The sequence below is a fragment of the Sciurus vulgaris genome (genome assembly GCF_902686455.1).
Source record: "Sciurus vulgaris genome assembly, chromosome: 10".
Taxonomy (NCBI): domain Eukaryota; kingdom Metazoa; phylum Chordata; class Mammalia; order Rodentia; family Sciuridae; genus Sciurus; species Sciurus vulgaris.
This window is the reverse complement of record NC_136470.1, coordinates 112,367,186-112,389,018: the sequence shown is the minus strand read 5'-3', so window position 1 is coordinate 112,389,018 and position 21,833 is coordinate 112,367,186. Positions and strand designations below refer to the sequence as shown.

Sequence of the window (21,833 nt, the reverse complement as noted above, 5' to 3'; positions counted from 1 at the left end):
ATATTATCAAATATTAAGCGTTTTAAAATTCTTAAAAATTCCATACAAGAATTTTTTCCTGCTGCATTTTTCTATCATGACTATTTATTATTGCTATGCTCATGTAATGTTCAAAATCAGTCATACTAGGTCTCATTTTTGCTGCTTTAGTTAAGGCTCAGCAAAAGAATTGCTGTTATTTAATAAATGGATTTGTTCAATGTCACTAATGTGACAGCAGGAATTTGAAGGCATCTGATGCCTTAGCTGTTTCTGTTAATTCAGTAATGGCTTCACACTGCCAACTGATGGCAGCTAAGTCACTAAAGTTAATGTAGAGGTTTTAGAGAAACTTCTGTTCCAGTGATACATGAAAATATGAGCATATTTTTAACCTTCTGGATGATCAATATGCCTTCTGTTTGTTAGGCTTATTCAATTGAACTTTGAGAGATTACCACTTAATGTGATAGATACAGAATAGAGAGCTACATTAGGACCTGTGAGCTGTTATTTTTCCTCAGCATTAGTCTATCAATATTGTGGTTAATTTTCAGAATTTCAAGGTTATATAGGTTTACAGATTCTTTGTAGCCTTCTTCACACTATTCATTTACCACTTCCAACATTGGGTATTGTGGTAGAGGAAAATAAATAAATATCTACATAAATTTCATAGGATAAAATTTAAAACAAAAGGGATCTTCAGAATCTGTTAGACAAGGGAACTGAAGTCTTCAAGGTTAAGGAATATGTTCAAGTGCACATAACCATAGAACTAGCTGGTTGCAGTGTGACTGGGAACCCAGGATTCCTGGTCTTGTTCAGGATTCCTTCTATAAACTGGAATAACAGAGCACTTTATTGCCCCTCAGTTTGCTATAAAGTAGAATGAATTGCCCAAGGAAAGCATGCCTAGCCCTCTTCCAAGATTTTTAAAGCAGGCAGGTCATGGGGAAGAGACTTTATTATTAGAACAGGTCCAGGTAAGAGCATAGAGCAATGACAGGGTTGAAAAATGGATATAAAAATAATACATATTTTAACAGTTATAGTGAGGAATAAATAAGAATCCATGTAATGCTTGCCTAGTTTTCAGTGAACATTAGCTATTTTTAATTATTATCATCATAGAATTAAAATTCCTAAGGATCCTTGCATGGTTCCAGCCTGCTGTGTCTCATCTGCCATTTCCTTCACCTTTCCCTCTTCTTCCCACCCTGACCTCCACACTAGACTCCAGCCTCATAACCTTCCCACCCATAGGCCTCAAATGCAGCTTGTTTTTGCTCTCCTCTGTGTCGGTGCGGTCCGTGCTATTGACCTGGATTGCCCATTGTTCTCTCAGCAAGCTTCTTCCATCCCTCCAGATTTGGTTCACATATCCCTTCTGACATGGTGCTTCCATGTCTTCTCAGTTAGACACTTTATACTTGATTCAGGTTATTTACAAGTTATCTGCTTCCTTAAATCACAAGTTCTTTGAGAGCAAGGAGTCTTACCTCTCATGTTCAGCATAATGCTTACAGTATCAATAAACATTCAATAAATGTTGTAAAGATGAATTATGAGACTTGTTTAGTAACCAAGTTTGGCCAGCCCTCTGCTTTTCGTAGTTGTGAATTTTGACAGTTGCTGGCTTAATGGACAAGAGGGCACCCATCCCTTATCACATTTATTGTTTCCCTCTTGAATATCACAGATATTAGACATTTCACTTGATTCATGAATGCCATCTGGTGGAGAAATGGATAACCACTGGTGTGTGCTTAACTGAAATCACATGGAAGTTAAGGTTGTCACTGTTCATTAATACGAAAGTTTCCACTGTTTCTTGGTAGATTCTGGAAGCATATTTGGAAAAATATCCCTGGTAATTGTTACTTCATTCTTGTGGATTGGTTTCTTAATATTTTAAGAAGTTGATTAATCTTGAATATTGTTTAAAAACCAATTTAGCTAATAAGATGTAGGTTATTAAATATTGTTTACTTGAAAGTATGATAATTTGTGATTTAAAGCAAATTAATTAAAATTTTGGATATTGAATTTATAAAAATGTTTCCATGACACTGTAGTCTTTTTGATTTATTCATTTATCAAGCATTTATTAAGCACCTACTGAATGCTTGACATTTGTACAAAGTACTAAAGAACCAAAGATGAAAGATATACTATCAGTCTTGTTCCAAATTATTAATATTTAGATAACAGAGAAAGCATACAAACTCCATTTAGATTTTCTAAAAATTTCTTATATTTGTCCAATGTGCATTAAAACAGATTCTGCCAGGTGCAGTGGCATACACCTGTAATCCCAGTGGCTCAAGAGACTGAGGCAGGAGGATCCTGAGTTCAAAGCCAGCCTCAGCTAAAGTGAGGTGCTAAGCAACTCATTGAGACTCATCTCTAAATAAAATATAAAATAGGGCTGGGTATGTGGCCCAATGGTCAAGTACCCTGAGTATAATTCCCAGTACTCCCCCCACCAAAAAATCCCCCATAGATTCCAAGTTACCAGTCGTATTCATGCCATTTTAGTGGATTTTCTTAGAGCATGTGAATCTAAAGAGAAATTCCTAATAACTTTTGATAAGCAGATATGCATTTCATATTCATATTTCTGTACTTCTTATGCTCCATTTATCTGAATTAATTTTTTATTTTTAATTTATAGTACTGTAATAAACCAAGAATTAAGCCAAAAGACCTGAGAGGAAAACAACAGTCACAAAGTACATATACTCTTCTCTAATAAGAATGTTAAACATTTTCCTGAGACTAAAGGCTAGCTGCTTGTGCATAAAATAGCTTCTTAGAAGCAAGATTATTTCTATGGAGGAGAACCCAGAGCTTCTCACAGCAGTCAGGGTGATTTGATGTGGGAACCAAACTCCTGTGTGAGGGACACACTTGTTATAACCTTCCCTTCGTGTTCCAGTAATGACCTGAATTTATCAAGAAAATGCTCATTTATTTCTGTACAATCTCTTTGAAAAACTGTGGAAGTTCGTGAAGTAAATCAGATACATTTCCGTCAAAAAATTTTTTTCAAGACAGACTCTTGAACAAGTGGTGCTTGGAAAACTGGATTATCTACACATGGAAGATTGAAACTAGATCTCGATCCATCGTCCTGTAAAAAAAATCAACTCAAAATACATCAAAGACCTTAATGTAAGACCTGGAACTTTGAAACTAGTTACTAGAGGAAACACTTCAAGCTATTGGCACAGGCAGTGATTTCCTGAGTAGAACTCCAGTAGCTCAGGAAATAAAACAATTGATGAGTGGGATTTTGTCAAATTAAAAAGCTTCTGTGGAGAAAAGGAAACAATCAAGTGAAAAGACAACTTACAGAATGGGAGAAAAATGTTTGTCAGCTATTTCGCGGACTGAAGGTTAATGTACAGAATATATGAAGAACTCAAATTTAACAACAAAAGAACAAGTAACCCAATCAATAAATGGGCAAATGATATGAGCAAACATTTCTCAAAAGAAGAAGTACAAATGGTCAATAAATGTACAAAGAAATGCTCAACATCTTTAGTGGTCAGGGAAATGCAAATCAAAACTTTGTTGATATTCCATCTCGCCCCGGTCAGAATAGCTAAATGAAAATGTAAATGCTGGCAAGGAAAATGTGGGGAAGAAACCCTTGCACACTTTTGGTGGGAGTGTAAATTAGTATGGCCACTGTGGTAAACAGTATGGAGGATCCTTAAAAAACTAAAAAAAGAGCTACCATATGATCCAGCTATACCACTCCTAGGTATATACCTGAAAGAAGTGAAGTCAGCATATGAAAGATAACTGCATATCATGCTCATTGCTTCACTATTCATAATAGCCAAGTTATGGAAACGGCCTAGGTGCCTATCAACAAAGGAATGTGTAAAGAAAATTATGCATATATAAAATTATTTTATATAATTATATATAATATGAAATAATATATAAAATATAAAATTTATACATATAAATCATGTATGATAATTATACATACAATTATACATAAAAATACATATAATATACATATATTATATATAAATAATTTTATTTACACATTCTTCCGTTGATGGGCACCTAGGCTGCTTATATTATATTATAATACTTACATAATAAGTTATATTATATATATATTATCCTGCCAAAAATCATAAAATGGATAGACTCAGAAGTCATCATATTAAGGGAACTAAGCCAGACACAGAAAGACAAATGTCACATGTTTTCTCCTATGTAGAAACTAATAAAAATAGATGATCTCAAAGTAGAAAATGGACTTTTAGGGAGAGGTAAGGGAATGGGAGAAAGAGAAGGGCAAGAGAGGGTAGACAGGAGGGTAGACATAATCGAAACATAATATATGCACATATGGAAATGTCACAGTGAAACCCATTGAGTAATTAATATGAGTTAATAATAATGAAGCAAAGTATATCCTTGATAAGAAAAAGCATTGCCATAAATAGAAAAACTTTTTCATCATTTAGAGTTGTACAGTTGAGTTAAATGAGACCTTCACTTACGGAATTCTTCATTCCCTGGTAGCAATCATTAAATGAAGTATGCAACTGAATTATCATTTATAGAATTTTCATCTGAAAATTACATAGGATACACACATATGTAGCCAAACTTAATTTTCTCATTAATTAAGGAACTGAAAAGGACCTCAGAAATTTACCTAATTTTTGGGAGGGAGACCATTAAAGTATTCTATTAAAATATGTTATAATTTTGTTTTGTACTAAACTCAAAGGAAAGATTTCAGACAGAGTTGGCAACTTAATTTATAAATAACTATTCAATGCAGAAATGTCCAGCCACCTGTTTTCTAAAGTTCTGTTAACCTTCTCTATCTAATTGCCTGGATGTGGACATATAATTTGTGTTGGAAAAGAAAACTTTGTTGCATGTGGTTTCATAAGTCATGTTGATTTATTTAATGATCTTTTGATTGTATGGGACTGTAATTCTTCTGTCTGAAGAATCACAGGTACCATACAGTGGGGAATAAAAAGAAATTATTTATAGACGGCAAAGTTTATATTTTTCTAGTCTGTCCATTTCCATATGACATTTGGAAATTGTTGTTGTAACAGTAAATCTTTAGGATATGGAGTATCTGAGTGTAGACATAAAGATTTAGGACAGTTTCATGGCAGATGTGTTTTTTTTTTTTTTTTTTTTTTTTCCCATTTCAGAGATACTATCCCTCACTAAACAATTCATTATTTTCTAGGGTTGGAGCAGCTGTGGATTACTCTAATTATGGATTTATTATGTCCCTGCCAATCTACTGTGAATCCTAATTCAAACTTTACATGTCTCTTTGGAACCTTGTTTATTTTCTCATGATTATGTGGTTCCTGACAAACAACAGTTGGAGAATCTAAAGTTACTTAAGTTTGCTTTTTATGAGACATCACCATTTGCCCATTGGTTTTAGAATGCTTAATAACCTTTTCATTTTTAATCTCAAATAAAGTAAAGCAGCTGTCCCTTATAATGTTTGGTTGTAATTTTAGCCATCCGTTGCCTCTGACAATTGTTATCTGGCTACAATTCCTAAAACTCTCTCTAACTTTTTAGATTGCCTGGCACAGTGGAAAGAAATAGAATACTTAATGAATATCTCTGGGGTATTAGAATTTTTAAGCACTTTGTTGCTTTCACATAGTAAGTGTACATACTTATGTTTCAGAACAGATTGCAGTGTTTTGAAATTTTCTTTTAAAATAATCATCTTTCTCTATAGCTATACTGTGAGCTAATTCAAGGTGAGGACTACATGCATCTTATTTTTATATACTTGGAACCAAATGCAGTACTCCATACATGAAGGCAAGCTATACAATATCAATAGTATACATGTATACATGTCTGCTAATTTTACTTTAGTTTAGCCACTCTATACCAGGATTTGGCAAATTTTTTCTGTAGAGATCCATGTAGTAATTATTTTAGGTTTTGTGTACCATGCAGTCTCTGTGTCAACTGCTCAACTCAGCTGTTGTAGTGCAAAAGTAGCCTTAGACGATATGAACAAATGGACAGCACTGTTTTCCAATAAAATTTTATTTAGAGAAACAGGTACTTGAGCTCTAGTTTGCTACTCTGGATTTAGATCAGTGCTCATAAATAAGACTCATCTCATGTGCTAACTTTGATGGGTGGCTGCCTTGGAACACTGTATTGAGAAGAATTTTTAGGGTGGATCTGGAAATGTGAGAGGAGGGCTAAGGCTCTGCCAGTTGTCTGTACTGAAGTAGAAAGAGAAAACATGACAAATACACAGGTGTTAAATTGGAAGCCAAAAGCTTCTTGAGACCTAACATTGTTCTTAACTTGGATTCTTTGTAGCAAACCCATTTTAATGAAAAGAAGTTCAGAAACTATTTTTTTCCTGAGAATAGAAAATTATTACTGATTTGATTTGTTAAGTGTAGTATGTATTCCTCCCTCTCTCAATAGACCTAGTGGCTGATATCCAATACTCAGAGCACACAATCTTGAGGACTTTCCACCTATAAAATTACAAATTGTATTCATACATGGCTTTAATTTATCTGTATTTTTTGGAAAATTTTTATCAATACAATATTGTCTTTTTTTTTTTTTTTAAATGGGGCCATTTATTTTATTTATTTTATCAAAAATATTTGACACCCAACCCGGGGTCAGGCACTACAGACAGAATGATGAAGAAAAAGACACAGTCCCTTACCTTATAAACCTCTCACCCTGCCTGTGAACCTCTAATCATTTTAACATTTTGGCTCAAGCATCATTCTCTCAGGGAAGCCTCACCTGCTACCCCCACACCAGGCTGTTACCTTGTTGTGTCCTCTCAAAGAATATTGTTACTTAAGTCATCATTTGGTTAATTTCTGTTCCCTGTTAGACTGAGAGCACCACAATAGCAGGCACATGTCTATTTTTGCCCACTATTTATCCCTACCAGCCAACACAGTGTCTGGCACATAGAAGACATTCAATAAACATTTGCTTAAAGGATATGGTTCTAGCCCATGACTGTGTATCTGATCATCCAGCTGTTGTCTTTTGGAGCTGCAGGAGGAGTTGGGATAAGAAATACATATATACGAACTATTTTCTCATTCATATTTTTAAATGTGTCATTTTTATATTTACACAAGCAGGTGTAGCCACTGCTGAAATTATAGCTTTTCCATACAATTAGGTATCCTGTTTTTCTCTTGCTAAAATAAGATAGCCTTTAAGCCCTGTATGCAAAGTTATGCAACACTCTTGGTAATACTGATTTCCTTTCCCTTCTGCTACATTTTGCTTCAACTCTCCAAGGTTCAGAATTCCTCCAGCAGTCTCTGGCAGAGGTCAGTTCAGTGTTGTACACATGCCTGGGCATGGACAGAAGGAAATCACTGTGTTATCAAGGTGCTTTGCCACAGGTCATTTTGTGGCCTGTTTTGCACAGCTTGCTGAGACTTGCTTGATTGCCCACAAGCTGCTGGGAAAGGGTTCCAGATGCTCCCTCACATCAGAAGTACTCAAGTTTAGTTCGCTTGCTTCAGGGGAAGGGCTCCTCCTTTCTGAGGCTGAGCAGACTGGCAGTTTTAAGTGATTTTTTTTAAAAAGCCTGTGGCACTAAGGACATGGAGCAATGTCAGGGTTGCATAAATCAAGGTTTTTGCAAGAATTAAAAGTTTTTACTTGCTAAACTGAGTCCTGGGAGAAGCAGGACTATTATTGTGAAGGAGTTCAACCACAGATATATCAGAATTTGTTGTGCAGCTTTATAAAAATGCATATCTCAACCACATCAATTTAAAATCTCTAAGGCATAGAATCATATTTTACCTTTTAGTGAAACTGTTAAAATGTAGTACAGGTTAAAAAAACAGATTCTAGAGTTCTACCCCCCTCCAAAAAAAGACCTTGAGGATTCTGCGTTTTTAAAGAAATCATCTCCTTTTTCTACCCCAGGTGACTCAGAAGCTGTTGGCTGGAATACTGCCTGTGAGGATACATTGCTCAAATCCAGTCACCTAATTTGTGGCTTCTTTGTGACCCTGTTTATGAACTTTATACCCTGATTCCAAAAATAGGACATTAGAGTAGGGGGTGGGCAGAGAAGAGGATCTGTTGCTCACAAAGATTTTTAAGTAAGGTTCAAAATTATACAGAAATTATTAGGAAATACATTCTCAATGTGAGATTCAATAGACTCTGGCTGTATCCAAACTGGCAGTCCCTGCACCTGGTATTAAATAAGATGTGGTACTCAGGAAGCTTTAAATAGAATGAGGTCTGGGAATGTGACTCAGTAGTAGAGTGCTTGCCTAGCATGTGCAAGACCCTGGGTTTGTTCCCCAGCATCATACATACCAAAAATGTAAAATAGCTTGACATTTACCTGCTTTATGGCAGAGAAGAGGCAAATGGCAGAGAGTGAAGAAACATTCAGGTCCTAGTTCTTATTATTTCCTTTTGTAGTCATGTAGAATACTAAGCCTGGTTTAAAAGCACCCATTCTCCATCCTTTTCTTCTGGAATCCCTAAATTGGATTAAGTACTAGGAGAAGCCATATATGTGAAAAAGCTTTGATCCTACCTGCCCTTGTTCATAAGCCAGTGAGGAGGCAAATAGGTGTCTTCATAGAGACACTATGGAGGGGTCCTTAGAGGTCCAAATGGAGGACAGTGCTGTGGTAGTACAGGTGAGGAAGCAGTAGTATTTATTCTGAGACTACTTTTGTAACCTGAAATGATTCCTATATATATAGAAGTTTAAAAACTATTCAGTAGCAGTAGATGCTACCAAGTACATTATTTATCCTTGTGAAAGGTACAACATACATTAAATTTGATTTGTTAGATTAGCCTCAAACAAACTTTCATGTTAAGCCAGGAAGGAGGAACCAGAGATGGAAAAGAGTAACAAACTTTCAAGTAATGTTCATCTTTGTGTTTTCCTCCACACCAAGTTAAATTTCAGAGTAAATGATGTTTGTCTTTCTTGATCTGTATCTCCCCACTTTATACCCTATTCCTAGGAGTTTCCCTGAGTGCCTCTCTGCTGCTCAGTCCACCTTCCTATAGGTAAAAATCTGGTCAATTTTCTTCACTAAGACTGAACGTTACGTAGTGTATCACTCCTTAAAATATTTGCCTTTGGATGTGGAAAGAGCTAGCATTAACCAAGTATTGAAGCTGTAATGGTAGAATTTCAGGTATCAAATAAAGCTGAAAGGGAAAATGATTTGGGGGTGGGAATCCTCTTTGAATTACTTGCATCACACTAAATAAGGTGATTACCAGCTCCCTGGACAGAAAAAAACAACCATGTTCCACAACCAAACTGCACATATAAGGAATCTAAATCTAATACTGATTTTGAAGTCTTGTATTTAAACTAAATCAGGTTGGGGATATCATACCAACTAGCATTGGTCTGGAGCATCCTTGCCACCCTGGCCACTCCTTGTTTCTAGAGGTACAGCCTAAAGAGCTTAACAGGTAGCTATGGGGCAGAAGGCAAGTGAAGCCCAGTAGGACTCCTTTGGCATTGCCCCTATATAAATAGCAATTGTCAACCAAGGAACAGTTTGTCTATGTTTTGGCTACCTCCCTGAGGGACTGCTCTGCTGTCATAGCTACACAATTCTTTTTGTTTGATTAATAATGCATGAATATTTTATAATTCATTTATAACAGTCCCATTAGCTTCCTGAATCTGCAAGGGTATTTTCAGTAAGCATTTATGCATGGAACTTTCTAGTAATATTTGAATATCACTTATGAAAGTTAATATTTCCTCACACTCTATAGGCAAAGATTCAGAAATGGAGGGGAAGGGAATTTTATCAGTGATCATACTTTTCTTTGAAATATGAAATATATTTCTCTCTATAAATATTACTTTGAAATTTTCTTCTATAGAACTCAAGTATTTAGAATGTGAAACAGTTTCTTCTTTCTATAATTGTTGAAAAGATAGGAACTTGCCCATCACAAAAATTTAGCCAGACAGCTTTGGCTGGGTGCTGCTTGTTTGTTCAACTGATTTATGAAAAAGTCTGCTGGTGGGCTGTTTTTATGCTGCCATCTCTCAGGAAAACTTAGAACTGGGAGATGAAATTGATCAAATTGTACTAGGTGCATGTATGAATATACTACAATGCATTCCAATTTTACATATAACTACGTTGCCTCAATTAAAAATAAATAAATAGAAGAAAGGAAGATCAATAGAAAAAGGGGATGGGGAGAAGGGGATGGGGAGAAGGGGAGGAGATTGAAATGGAGAAAGTGATGTTGTTATGCACTTATAAATATGTTGTAATGAATCCCACTGTTATGTGTAACTATAATGCACTAAAAATTTTAAAAACTTAAATTAGAAAAAAAATTAAGAGAAGGACCACAGAACTAGTGTAATATTTTATGCCACATCCCTAAACTTTCCCCAGAATGTAGGGTAATTGAGGGTCAGAGAATTCATTTATCATCACTTTGGTAGTAGGTAAATAACTTCAACTTTTCTTCAGATTGTAAACAGATACATTTTTACGTCCTTAGAGTTAGAATATAGATGTTGACAAAAATAATACAAAAAGAGAAGTGGACCACATGACTGAACAATAATTTATACCTTGGCTAATTATATCTTACTACACTTACTAGGAATCTAGAAAAGGGAGGGAATTTATTTTTTATATATAAAAGCATCCATCTATGGCTAGGAAGCTTAGAATCCAAGAGGGATTTGAGTTATATTTCACACTGTGGCATGTTTGGTATTACCATGTGAATGTAACCTCTGAATAAATATGAATTAGAATGACTGACAAAGTTATTAAAGGTTTGTCACAAGAGGAATCCCAAGGGAATTGTCCTGAGTAATCTATAATTTAGCAGTTATCACCTTAATGTTTAATCTAAATCACAGCTTCAGTTTCTGTATTGTGTGTTATGTAATTTTAGGTCCTTCACATGTTGAGTGTCATGCCCTCTGTTGTGGCCATCTTGCAACTTGACTGACTAGTATTTGCACACCTGCAGCTTTGGTTCTTCATAACAATCTTAAATCTCTGTAATAGGCATAAGATTTCATTTATATGCTTCTGGTTAATGCCTGGAACTTTTTCCTGGTACCATTTCTTGAAGGAATTAAATTTGTCTTCTGAAGGTAAAATTACGAATTCTGGAATGTGAGATGTTCTCTCAAAGTTGCCTTTCTCATATAAATAACCTCTCCAGGTTAGAAGTAGCAAAGACTAAAAATGGCAGAAATGACACTCTTGGCAGGCACAAGAGGGAAATAAGTTCCATGCTTAATGCCCTTGTCCTGGTGGGCAAGGGCATTCACTCTAACTTTATTTTAAAAGTGCCTGGAGCCAAAGAGCAGCTGTCAAAAGTTAATGATATGTTACCATAAGAAAGATGGATTCCAAGGTAGACCTAAGTAAATTAACATGTGGTCTGTGTGCCAGCTGCTGCCAAATCAGCACACACACATTCACTTCGTTCAAGGGCAGGAAAACCTTGCCTGCAATGAAATATTGCTCTCTCCTCTCTCCTGTCTTGTGCTGGCACAAATTTTGAAGGATTCTCATGTTATCTCTGCTTTATATTGTGAATACTTAGACTTCATCCCAGAGTTACCATTTCCCAAAATGCAGTCCTTTTCCTTTTCAGTATTTGCAGAATTGATTTCCCGTCTTACCTTCCTGGATGTTTTCCTAATGCCAAAGTCTCCTCACCGAGAAGGTCATTGATCAGATGCCCTTAGAGCCAGCTGTAACATCTGACTGTATATGAGAGTGATGTTAAATTTGGCCTTAATTTGGTGAAAAGATTAGCTTGTTTTGCTTTATCCCCTCTTGATCCAACTTTAAAAACTTGTGCCCATTCACAATCAACACCTGTATTGGAAGCTGTTCCAAATTAGGGATGTATGTGGTGTAAATACAAACTGAAAGGCACTGCCATCAGTTCTTTCAGTTCTTTGTTCCATTTCAGTGAATGGATCTTAAGGATTTCTCTCTGAACAAATTATAATTGTGTGTGAGTGTGTGCATGCGTGTGTGTGTTTATGTTAAATGAATTGAAGCGAGGTGGTAAGTTATAAAATCATTGTATTTGAAAGATAACTAAAATTCTGAAAATTTTTTTTTCTTTGTAAAGAACTCTCTAGACTATCTTTGAAGCAAAAGTAGGTATTTCTTCTTCAGATACCTTTCCCAGATTTTGAAATCTTAAAAAATCTCATCTGTTGGCTTTTCAAAATTACTTTGAAAATGAATCTCTATATCCGGACCAACGTTTACAATACAATCCATTACAAATGTAATGATAAAATCCATTTCCTGGTTTTAAAAATACCTTGTAAGTAATAATTTGTTGAGTATAAGGGAGCTTTTTCTCTTTTGAATGCTATGTCTAATACTTTACAGAATGCAAACTACATACCAAGTCTTAGAATTGATAATAAAATAGAACATTTAATTGAACAGGAGGGAGCAACATTTTTTAAGTCCCACAACTATGACATATACAATATAAAATTAAAATAATAAGGGGAGACCTATTTTCATAGTTCAGCTAATGACATCAAAAGCCTGATTTTTGTTTGTTTGTTTGTTTTGGGCTTTGTTTTTTGTGGTGCTGTGGATGGAATCCCAGTCCTTGCATATGCTAGGCAAATATTCTACCACTGAGCCACATTCCCAACCCTCCTCTGTTTTTGTTTTAAATCCACAGATAAAAATGAGTAGTAACTTGAATTTACTAACTGAGAGAAAAATGCTAAAAGTGATTTGAACATAGCTCTAATTTACTTTTCTAGTGGTGACTATATTTGAACTTAATTCCGTACCACTTAATATTTTTTCTTAAAAACAGCTTTTGCCTTTCTGGAAACTTGTGATCAAAATCATTGGTCTGATATTTTTCTTCAGAGTTCTATAAAATGAATTTAACACATTTTCCTTGTGGAGGTTTGTTTTGTGGGGGTAACTCCCTAAATTATGGAGCAATGGATAGTTTTCAGGCTTACAGTTAAGTGCTCTAAAGTACATTAATTTATTTTTTCACTGTACTTTGTTTTCCTATTACTCTCAATAGGTCCATTGCTATTTTTAACTTCTAGTTTAGAAAAACTGAAACCAGCTTACATATTTTTCTTTCCCATCTGGCACCAATCTCCGTTCGTGTGCTCATTTGTTCTTCTCATGTGCTTTCTTCTTTCTAGGGGCCACTTTACCTTGTAACATGATGACCTCAGCAGGCATAGCCTTCTTAAAAAAATTAATGTTTTCTTTTTTTTTTAATTTTCTGACTCAAAAACAATTGATGTTTCCTTCTTCACTATTCTCTGCATAACCAAGGACAAGTTACTTAGCTTCCCTGAGTCTGTTCCTTCTTTTGTGAAAACCTAGTGGGGCTGTTATGAGGATTACATAAGCCAACACATGTACAGCATTCAGTCTAGTGCTTGCACAGAGAAATATTATTTTTTATTTTATTAAATCTGGAAAATGCAGAAAACTACATAAAAGAAAAAATAAATCACCCCAACTCTTGCTAGTCTGAGAAAATGATACACATGAATATAATTCAACCAATTTTTTCCCTCATACATGTAGTATACCAACTACTTTGTAATCTGCATTGTGTTGTGAACATTTTCTCATATAATTTCTTTCATAATCTGATTTTTAATAGCTATATTGTATCCTGGTGCATGAATTTTCCATAATTTCATCAACCAGTGTCTAGACAGATTTTTATTACCACAAATAATACTTTGAGAAACAAGTTTGCACATACATCTGTGTGCTCATCTTTAAATTTTCCTTAAATTCCTAGAAAGACATTACTAGATAAAAAGTATAATTTTAAAAATTTTTGTTACCTTTTTTTTTCCATTTTAAGTCCAAAAAGATAGTCCAGTTTATTCTCCAGCCACAGCATAGGCCAATCTTTCTGTTCTTCAACTTTTACTTGTCTTGCCATCTCATTCTATTTTAGTGCATCTTAAATTCAGCTTCATTTCTTATTATTCCTCCTCATGAATTTGTACTCACTATTCTATACTTTTCTGTCCTCTAGTAAGTACCTATTGCCTCAAAATTGGTGTTTTAACTTCACCTGACCAATTTCCTAATTATTTTTGTGTCCCTTCTTTCTAGAGGCTGCTCAGCATTTAATATGACTCATATTCTAAATAAATATATTAATTTATCTCATAATTCCTGCCTATTTTTTCATTGCTTTTAAAACGTGTTTTCCCCCCATATTTTGTTTGCCCATAGAAATTGCAGGTTCCTTTATAGAAGAAGTTTGTTCTCCCAACAGTGTCATGTTTAATGTGCCTTATTCAGCAGACAGTAATAAGTTAGAGCTGACTACCTGACAAGTTTTCGTTTTAAGATAAATTGTGAAGCATTTAGCAGCTCTTAAAATATACTTTTTCACACCCACCAACCCTTATGTATCAATTTTTTCTTAAAGAACACACCACTGTAATAGTAAGTAGTTTTTTAACCTAATGACCTATATCATCATTCTACCTCCTAGGTTTCCAGAATTTAGTGTTAGTCATTCTATTTCTTTTCTTGTATTCTTTTCACCCCCTGAGTTCTTTTTATAGGGTTTATTCTAGCACATTGCTGTCTTCCAGACTAAAGCTGGCTCTGGTACTAAAAATGTATGCAAATTCTATGGGAAAGTACATTGCACACATTTCGTGTCCTGCCCCATAAGATTTTGCTCATCTTCTTACTCCAGATGTTGCAGAGCCCACTATCTTCTCAGGTGTAACTAGAAGGAATCTGAGACCTTTCTTGTACTTCTTGCATTGAGGCTTCTCCATCATCACCTAGGATAAGTTTGGGAACATACTCAGCAGTTCAGATAAGCATAACAAAGGAAGTCCAGGGGAAGTTAATTCCCCATGAGACAACCCTTAATTCAGGTGTATAGTTCTGAGGAGCGTTCTATGAACTTCTCAAAGGGTCTCCATAAGAAAGGGGAACATCATGGAGGGGAGGGTATTACATAAAACTTCATATACAGTTTTATGTGTGAAGTACATAATTTGCCAATAACACTTTGGGTTTGAGCCATTTACTGTTCTAAAATAATGGCATTAATGATAAAGACCAAGTGTAGTTCCAATTGCCAGTAGAAAACCAGCCTCTTATTCTGTACCTGGAATCCTGAAAGGTAGTTCTGTTTACAGGCAAAGAATTATAAACTGTCACAAAATTTTCTCCAAAGGTTATCTCAAAGTACATAATTCTTGTGTACTGTCAGGTATTAAGCTTCTACACTATAAATTATTGATCCAAATGCTGGTGGAACACAATGACGTGTAAGATGCAATACTTACTTCCACAGACTGAGGAGCTAAAATACCTATACCTATATAAATAATTCGAAGGCTTTTGGAATTTCATAGAATTTTCGATGTTCATAGAAGTAAGATCAGGCAGCACTAACAGACTACCCATGTACTATCGTTTAAGCCAGACATTGAAGGATATTATTGGCCAAAACCAGTAATTTGTGTATTTTTCATTCAGTTACTGTGAAGAGACAAAATGATAAGGATATGAGTTTTTTTGAAAAGTACTTCATAAATACAAGATAATGATACTTCTGGAATGGTTAGGTTATAAGAAGATGCAATTTAGAATTTAAACTTCCAGTAGCACTTATCATTGATTAAAGAATAGGTAAGTTAATACCCTATTTTAATTTTGTTTTTCATTTCATTTGTAGAATCTTAACATTTTGAAATTTAAACAGTTCTTTGTATGATCTATTGCTTGTGGACTAATTCTAGTCTGTTCAGAATATATTTTGAACATAAGTCCATACTTGAACATAAGGTTTAACTGCCATTTGAATTTACAGTATCACTTCAGTATAAAGGGGATTTTTTGAAATATCTTAACAGAATCTAATATTTTTTCTTGAGTTGTTTTCTTCTGTTCTATTTAGAATCTTTCACAATAGAAAAAATTGTATATGTGAAGTTATATTGTTTTAGAAATGAAGTGCCAAAATATAACTCCAGTATAGTAAAAGATATAGGCACCGTTCCTAGACCTATATCACAATTGTAACTAGGGAGGTAAATTTCATTTCAAACACAATCAGTGGACATAATTGGAAGGAAATAGGCAGCTTTCAGTAACATAAAATACAGCAGTATATTTTTAAAATATAATAAATTATGGAACTAATTCCTATGCCTTGTGGGTGTCCCAAGGGAAAAAATTATTAAAGACAGATGTTAGTTACACTGAACAGTAAGGTGTAGTGTGAACTTAAAAATAGTTATTCTGTAGTACTAGAATGTTGTTTTCCAGCATCAAGAGAAAATTTTATTAAACTCTAGAAGTAAATATGCTATGCCAATATGCTGAGTCCATTTATATTTTATGAGATAACTTTATTCTGCACTACTAGCTGGCAGAGAATTTGAACAATATTTGATGATATTGTGAAGTTGTAATTTCATCAACATCTGACTTAGGGAATCTAAATATAAATCTGGAAGTAAAAAGTGTTGCATACTATCTTTAGTTACTCTCCAAGGACTAAATATAACTTTTCCCCACCACTTCCCAGTGTGCCTTTTCTGAGAAGTCGGTTGTCATTTGTTCTGAAAAATTTCATTTCATCCTAAATTGTGCTAACATTCAAAAGGAAAAACAATGAAGGTTACAAAGAAATATATCTTAAAAAGATAGTTGTTTAAAATTACAATAGTAAGAACATAGAAACAATACTGAAGCATAGAAAATAAAAAGTATCTTCTATAACTGGAGTATGTTCTCTCTCTCTTCCTATGTATGTGATAATACTAAATACAATAGATACATATATGTATGCTTTGCATTAAAAAGATATTTTATCCCTGATATTTTGTAATTTTGTCTGTTTTATTTTAAAAAATTTTTTATTATCATCATCACTGTCGTCATCATCTTCATCATTAGTACTGTGAACTGAACCCAGGGGCACTCTACCACTGAGCCCCATCCCCAGCTCGTTTATTTTTTATTTTGAAACAGGGTCTCACTAAATTGCTGAGTTTGGCCTCAACCTTGTCATTCTCTTGTGTCAACCACCCAAGGAGATGGAATTACAGGCCTGGGCCACTGTGCCCAGCTGCAGCTTTGTTTTTTTAACCTCAACAATACATCATTGATACTCTTCCTGGTCAGTACATATAGTCCTAGCTCATATTTTCTAATAGTTATATACCAAACTATTCTATAAATGAAAAAGAAACTGAACCTTTGTTGATGAGCATGTAGTGTGTGTGTGTGTATATGTGTAACTCACACATAGTTTATGAATCTTTTAATTGACAGATAACATTGTATAAATTTACCCTGGACAGCATGACAATTTGAAGGATATGTACGTTGTGGATTGGTGAAATCCATGTTATTGGAAAATGCATTACTTCATGTAGTTACCATTTGATAGCCATGACATCCACTATATTTACATTTTTCATAAATACAATATATTATTATTAACTATAGTCAATAAATATTTGAAGTTGATTCTTACTATCTAATTATACTCATGTAACCTTTAACATCCACCCATCACAACCACCTCAGACTCAGGTAAGCACCATTATACTCTCTACTTCTATGAAACCAACATTAAACATTTTATATCTTTTTAAAAAAATCATTTTGTGCCTGACTTATTTCACTTAACATAATGTTCTTTGGGTCCATCAGTGTTGTCAAAAATGGCAGAATTTCATTATTTCTTATGACTGAATAGTATTTTACTGTGCAAATATATTTTTTCTTTACCCTTTCATCCATTAATGGATACTTAATTTGACTCCATATCTTAGCTCTTATGAATAGTGTTGCAATAAATATGAGAGTAGAGGTATCTCTTTGATATACTGATTTTACTTTCTATGGATACATACACAGTAGTGAGATTGATCATATGGCAGGTAGTTTCCTTTTCTTTTTCTTTTTGTTTTTGTAGTACTGCATGTAGAACCCAGAGGCACTCTGGCTCACCATTGAGTTCACATCCCTAGTCCTTTTTATTATATTTCTTATTTTGAGACAGAATTTCACTAAATTGCCAAAGCTGGTCTCAAACTTGATATTTTCCTGCCTCAGCCTTCCCAGTAAGGATTGCAGGCATCAGCCACTACACCTGGTAAAATTCTGTTTTTAATTTTTTGAGGAACCTCCATACTATTTTCTGTAATGACTGTACCAATTTACTTTCACAACAATAGTGTATGAAAGTTCTCTTTTCTCTATATCCTTACCAACACCTACTATCTTTTGTCTTTTTGGTAATTGCCTTTCTAACTGGAATTCGGTGGTATCTCATTGTGGTTTTCATTTGCATTTGCCTGAAGATTGGTGATGTTGAGGAGCTTTCCATATGCCTGTTGACCATTTGTATGTCTTTTTTTGAGAAATGTATATTCAGGTTTTTTGCTCATTTTAAATTGGATTATTCATGTGGGTTTTCATTTTGTTTTACCCCCGCTATTGAATTTTTGTATTCCCTGTATATTTTGGATATTAACCCCTTGTCAAATGTATAGTTAACAAATATTTTCTCCCATTCCGTAGGTTGTCTCCTCATGTTGATTGTTTTCTTTGCTATGCAGAGACTTTATTTTGGTGTAATCCTTTTAATATATTTTTTGCTTTTGTTGTCTCAACTTTTCAGGTTTTACCCCCCAAATCCTTGCCCAGACCAATATCTTGAAGTAATTCCTCCTGTTTTCTTCTGGTAGTTTCATAGTTTCAGTTCTTATAAATATTTAACTCATTTTGAGTTGATTTGTGTGTGAGAAAGATAAAACTCTAATATCACCCTTTTGCATATAGATATTTAGATTTCCCAGCATCATTTATTAAAAAAAAATGTTCTCTTCCTCATGTGTTCTTGGTGGCTTTGTTGAAAATCAGTTTACTGTAAATGCATTCATTTATTTCTGGGCTCTCTATTCTGTTCTATTTGTTTGTGTGTCTATTTTTATGCCAATACCATGCTGTTTTGGTAACTATAGCTTTATAATATATTTTGAAGCCAGGCACTGTGATTACCCTAGCTTTGTTCTCTTTGCTCAGGGTTGCTTTGGCTACTTGAGGGTTTATTTTTTGTGGCTCCATATGAATTTTAGAATTTATTTTTCTATTTTTGTGAAGAATATCATTCACATTCTGATAGGGATAAAGGGATTGCATTGAATCTATAGATCACTTTGTATAGTATGGGCATTTTAACAATATTAATTCTTCTGGTCCATGAATATGAGATATGTTTTCATTTATTTGTATCTCACAAATATTTTAAATTATACAATTAATAGCTGCACAGGGCTTTTTTTTTTTTTTAAATAAAAGTATATAGCTGAGTCTTTGCCTTATTCTAGGTCCATACTCCAGAGGCAATTCTTTTTGCAGCTTATTTCAAAAGTTTTTTAGTGATTATGAACATAATCTTAAACCATATATATATGCCTTCATTCACTGATTTACCAACTTTAGGCACTGTGCAGGTGAAGCAGGGCTATACTACAAGGAGATGCCAAACTCCTAATATTCTCAAGAGGTATATTGTAAGTATTTAAAAATTCCCCTGATTCATACATGCCACTCTTTCATTTAATTTCTCCCATAAATTTGTTTCGCTTTCACAGTGATTCTCAACTGGGAGGGAGAGAATAAGCTACCACCCCAGCCCACCAGAAGACTACTTGGAAAGGCCTTTTTCAAAATACACTTGTCTTTCTTCTATCTCCCAAGTGGAGCAGGTTTCCTTGATTGAAAATCGCTGCATATAATTTCAGATGTTACCAGTTGGGAATATTTTGTGCAGGTATAATCTAGAAGCAAACACACACACAAAAAAAATACAAATTAAGAAAAAAATATATATATACACACATACATATATGTCTCTCTCTCTCTCTCTCTCTCTCTCTCTCTCTCTCTCTCTCTCTCTATATATATATATATATATATATATATATATACAGTTAAAGAACAGTTCTTTCTTTTCAGGTTAAGGGGCATCTTAGATCTTTTCTTTTTTAAATTATCCTATTATTTCCTTATCAACCCTAGCAGAAGGCTCTCCTTTCTACTCAGTTCACAAGAGCACCTGTGTCAGCATTAATGAGTTGAGAACAGGAAAGCAAGTAGGGATGTGGGTGCTATGACAGGGTTGGGCTCACTGCTGAGTTGTGTGACCATCTTCAAGACAAAGTTATTCCAGTAAAATTATTACCTTGGAATTTCAGTGGAATAACTGAAATTCTGACTACTAATTCTTGTGACTGTCAAACCAAATCTATCATCTTTTATACCTTTAAGCCTGATAAAAATGTCTTAGAGACCTTTGAGTCTGTCTATTTGAAAATTCACCTTACTAGGTGCAGTGGAGTCTAAAAATCACATGCTTGTCTGGAGAGTTGATCCACAGTACTTTAAGCTCTCTTTGAAACACCTGAGGATAAATGAGAAGCCTAAGACTGGAGGTACTAATGGGTTCTCTGTTTTATCTGCAGACTGCAGCTGAATATGTAAAATCTCGACTCCCAGAGGCCCTAAAACAACATCTTCAGGACTACGAGAAAGACAAAGAAAACAGTGTATTGTCTTACCAGACCATCCTTGAACAGCAGATTCTGTCAATTGATCGAGAAATGCTAGAAAAATTGACTGTATCCTATGATGAAGCAGGTATGTTTGTTTTTAGTATAAACACACGCTCATGCACGCAGTTTTTTTCCTTACAAAATTTATTTATAGTTCTCAGTTAAATTTAACCCTTTCTCTGGGGTAGAAGGTTAAGGGCAAACTGGATTCAAACTTGTATAACATGGATTAAGAATAAGTTTCTTCACAGCAGTTTTAGTATCAAAACTTTTTCAGGAGATTCATAAAAATGGCTCTTAAATAGCAAATCCCTTTAAGCGTTTGCTCTTTTTAAAATGGAATTTTCCTAGCCTTTTATCAATCATGTACTCCTATTGATCTAATCTTTTAAAGTGTCACTTTGATTTTGGATACTAGCTAAAAACTTCATCTGATAATCTAAGAGCTGTTATTTGATTCAAACATTTTTTTTTTAATTTCAGAGATTTTTGTTTCTAAAGAGGTTTTTTTTTTTCCTTTGAAGTTTTAAGCCGAATTTGACTTTCTTTACCATAGCAATTCAAATGAAACCTTAATACCACATCAGAGATTTCAGTTCACTGTGTGCCATAGGCTCTTCCCATCCAAGGAAGTGTATTCATGGAGTCATGCATAGATGCCCTGGTCTATTAGCTAAAGCCCAATTTTAATGACTCAGGTGCATTATTGCTTGGAATTATTAAAATTATTAATAAAATTAAATATATGCAACAAAAATATCCTGATTAAATTTGACATATTTCTTTCCTTACCAAAAGGCAAAAAAGGGTGGGGCTATAGGAAAATAGGTTGTTAATGGTCAAATGTTGATAGTTTTAATTTCTATTTTAATATATAAAATTCTGTTTTTAGTATGCATCTAATTTTCTTTATCACAATGTAAGCAGTCTCAATGCTGATATTCTTGGCATTTGATTTCAAGCTTTGATAGTAAACAGAAGTGCAAATTTAAAGGAAAACACAACATTGTGCTACATTTACCTAACTACTAATGCAGTTTTTCTAGTTATTGTGCTATTCCCATTTATATTGTGCCCTCTAATCCCTTCAGATCCCACTCAAGCAGGATTCACATTTCTAGCCTTGCTCAGGACATTTCTACTCTCCCTGGTTCTCCTTTGCTTTATTAATTTTCCA

General features: G+C 34.4%; 1 protein-coding gene across 2 annotated transcripts in view; it reads left to right on the top strand.

Moving 5' to 3' along the window:
- Positions 1–21,833, top strand: part of PPM1L (protein phosphatase, Mg2+/Mn2+ dependent 1L) — a 335,120-nt gene that overhangs the window by 205,121 nt on the left and 108,166 nt on the right. For both annotated transcript variants that reach the window (XM_079155601.1, XM_079155602.1), the window contains exon 2: positions 20,567–20,741. In XM_079155601.1, coding sequence (XP_079011727.1) covers positions 20,567–20,741 — 175 coding nt within the window. The remainder of the gene's footprint in view (positions 1–20,566; positions 20,742–21,833) is intronic.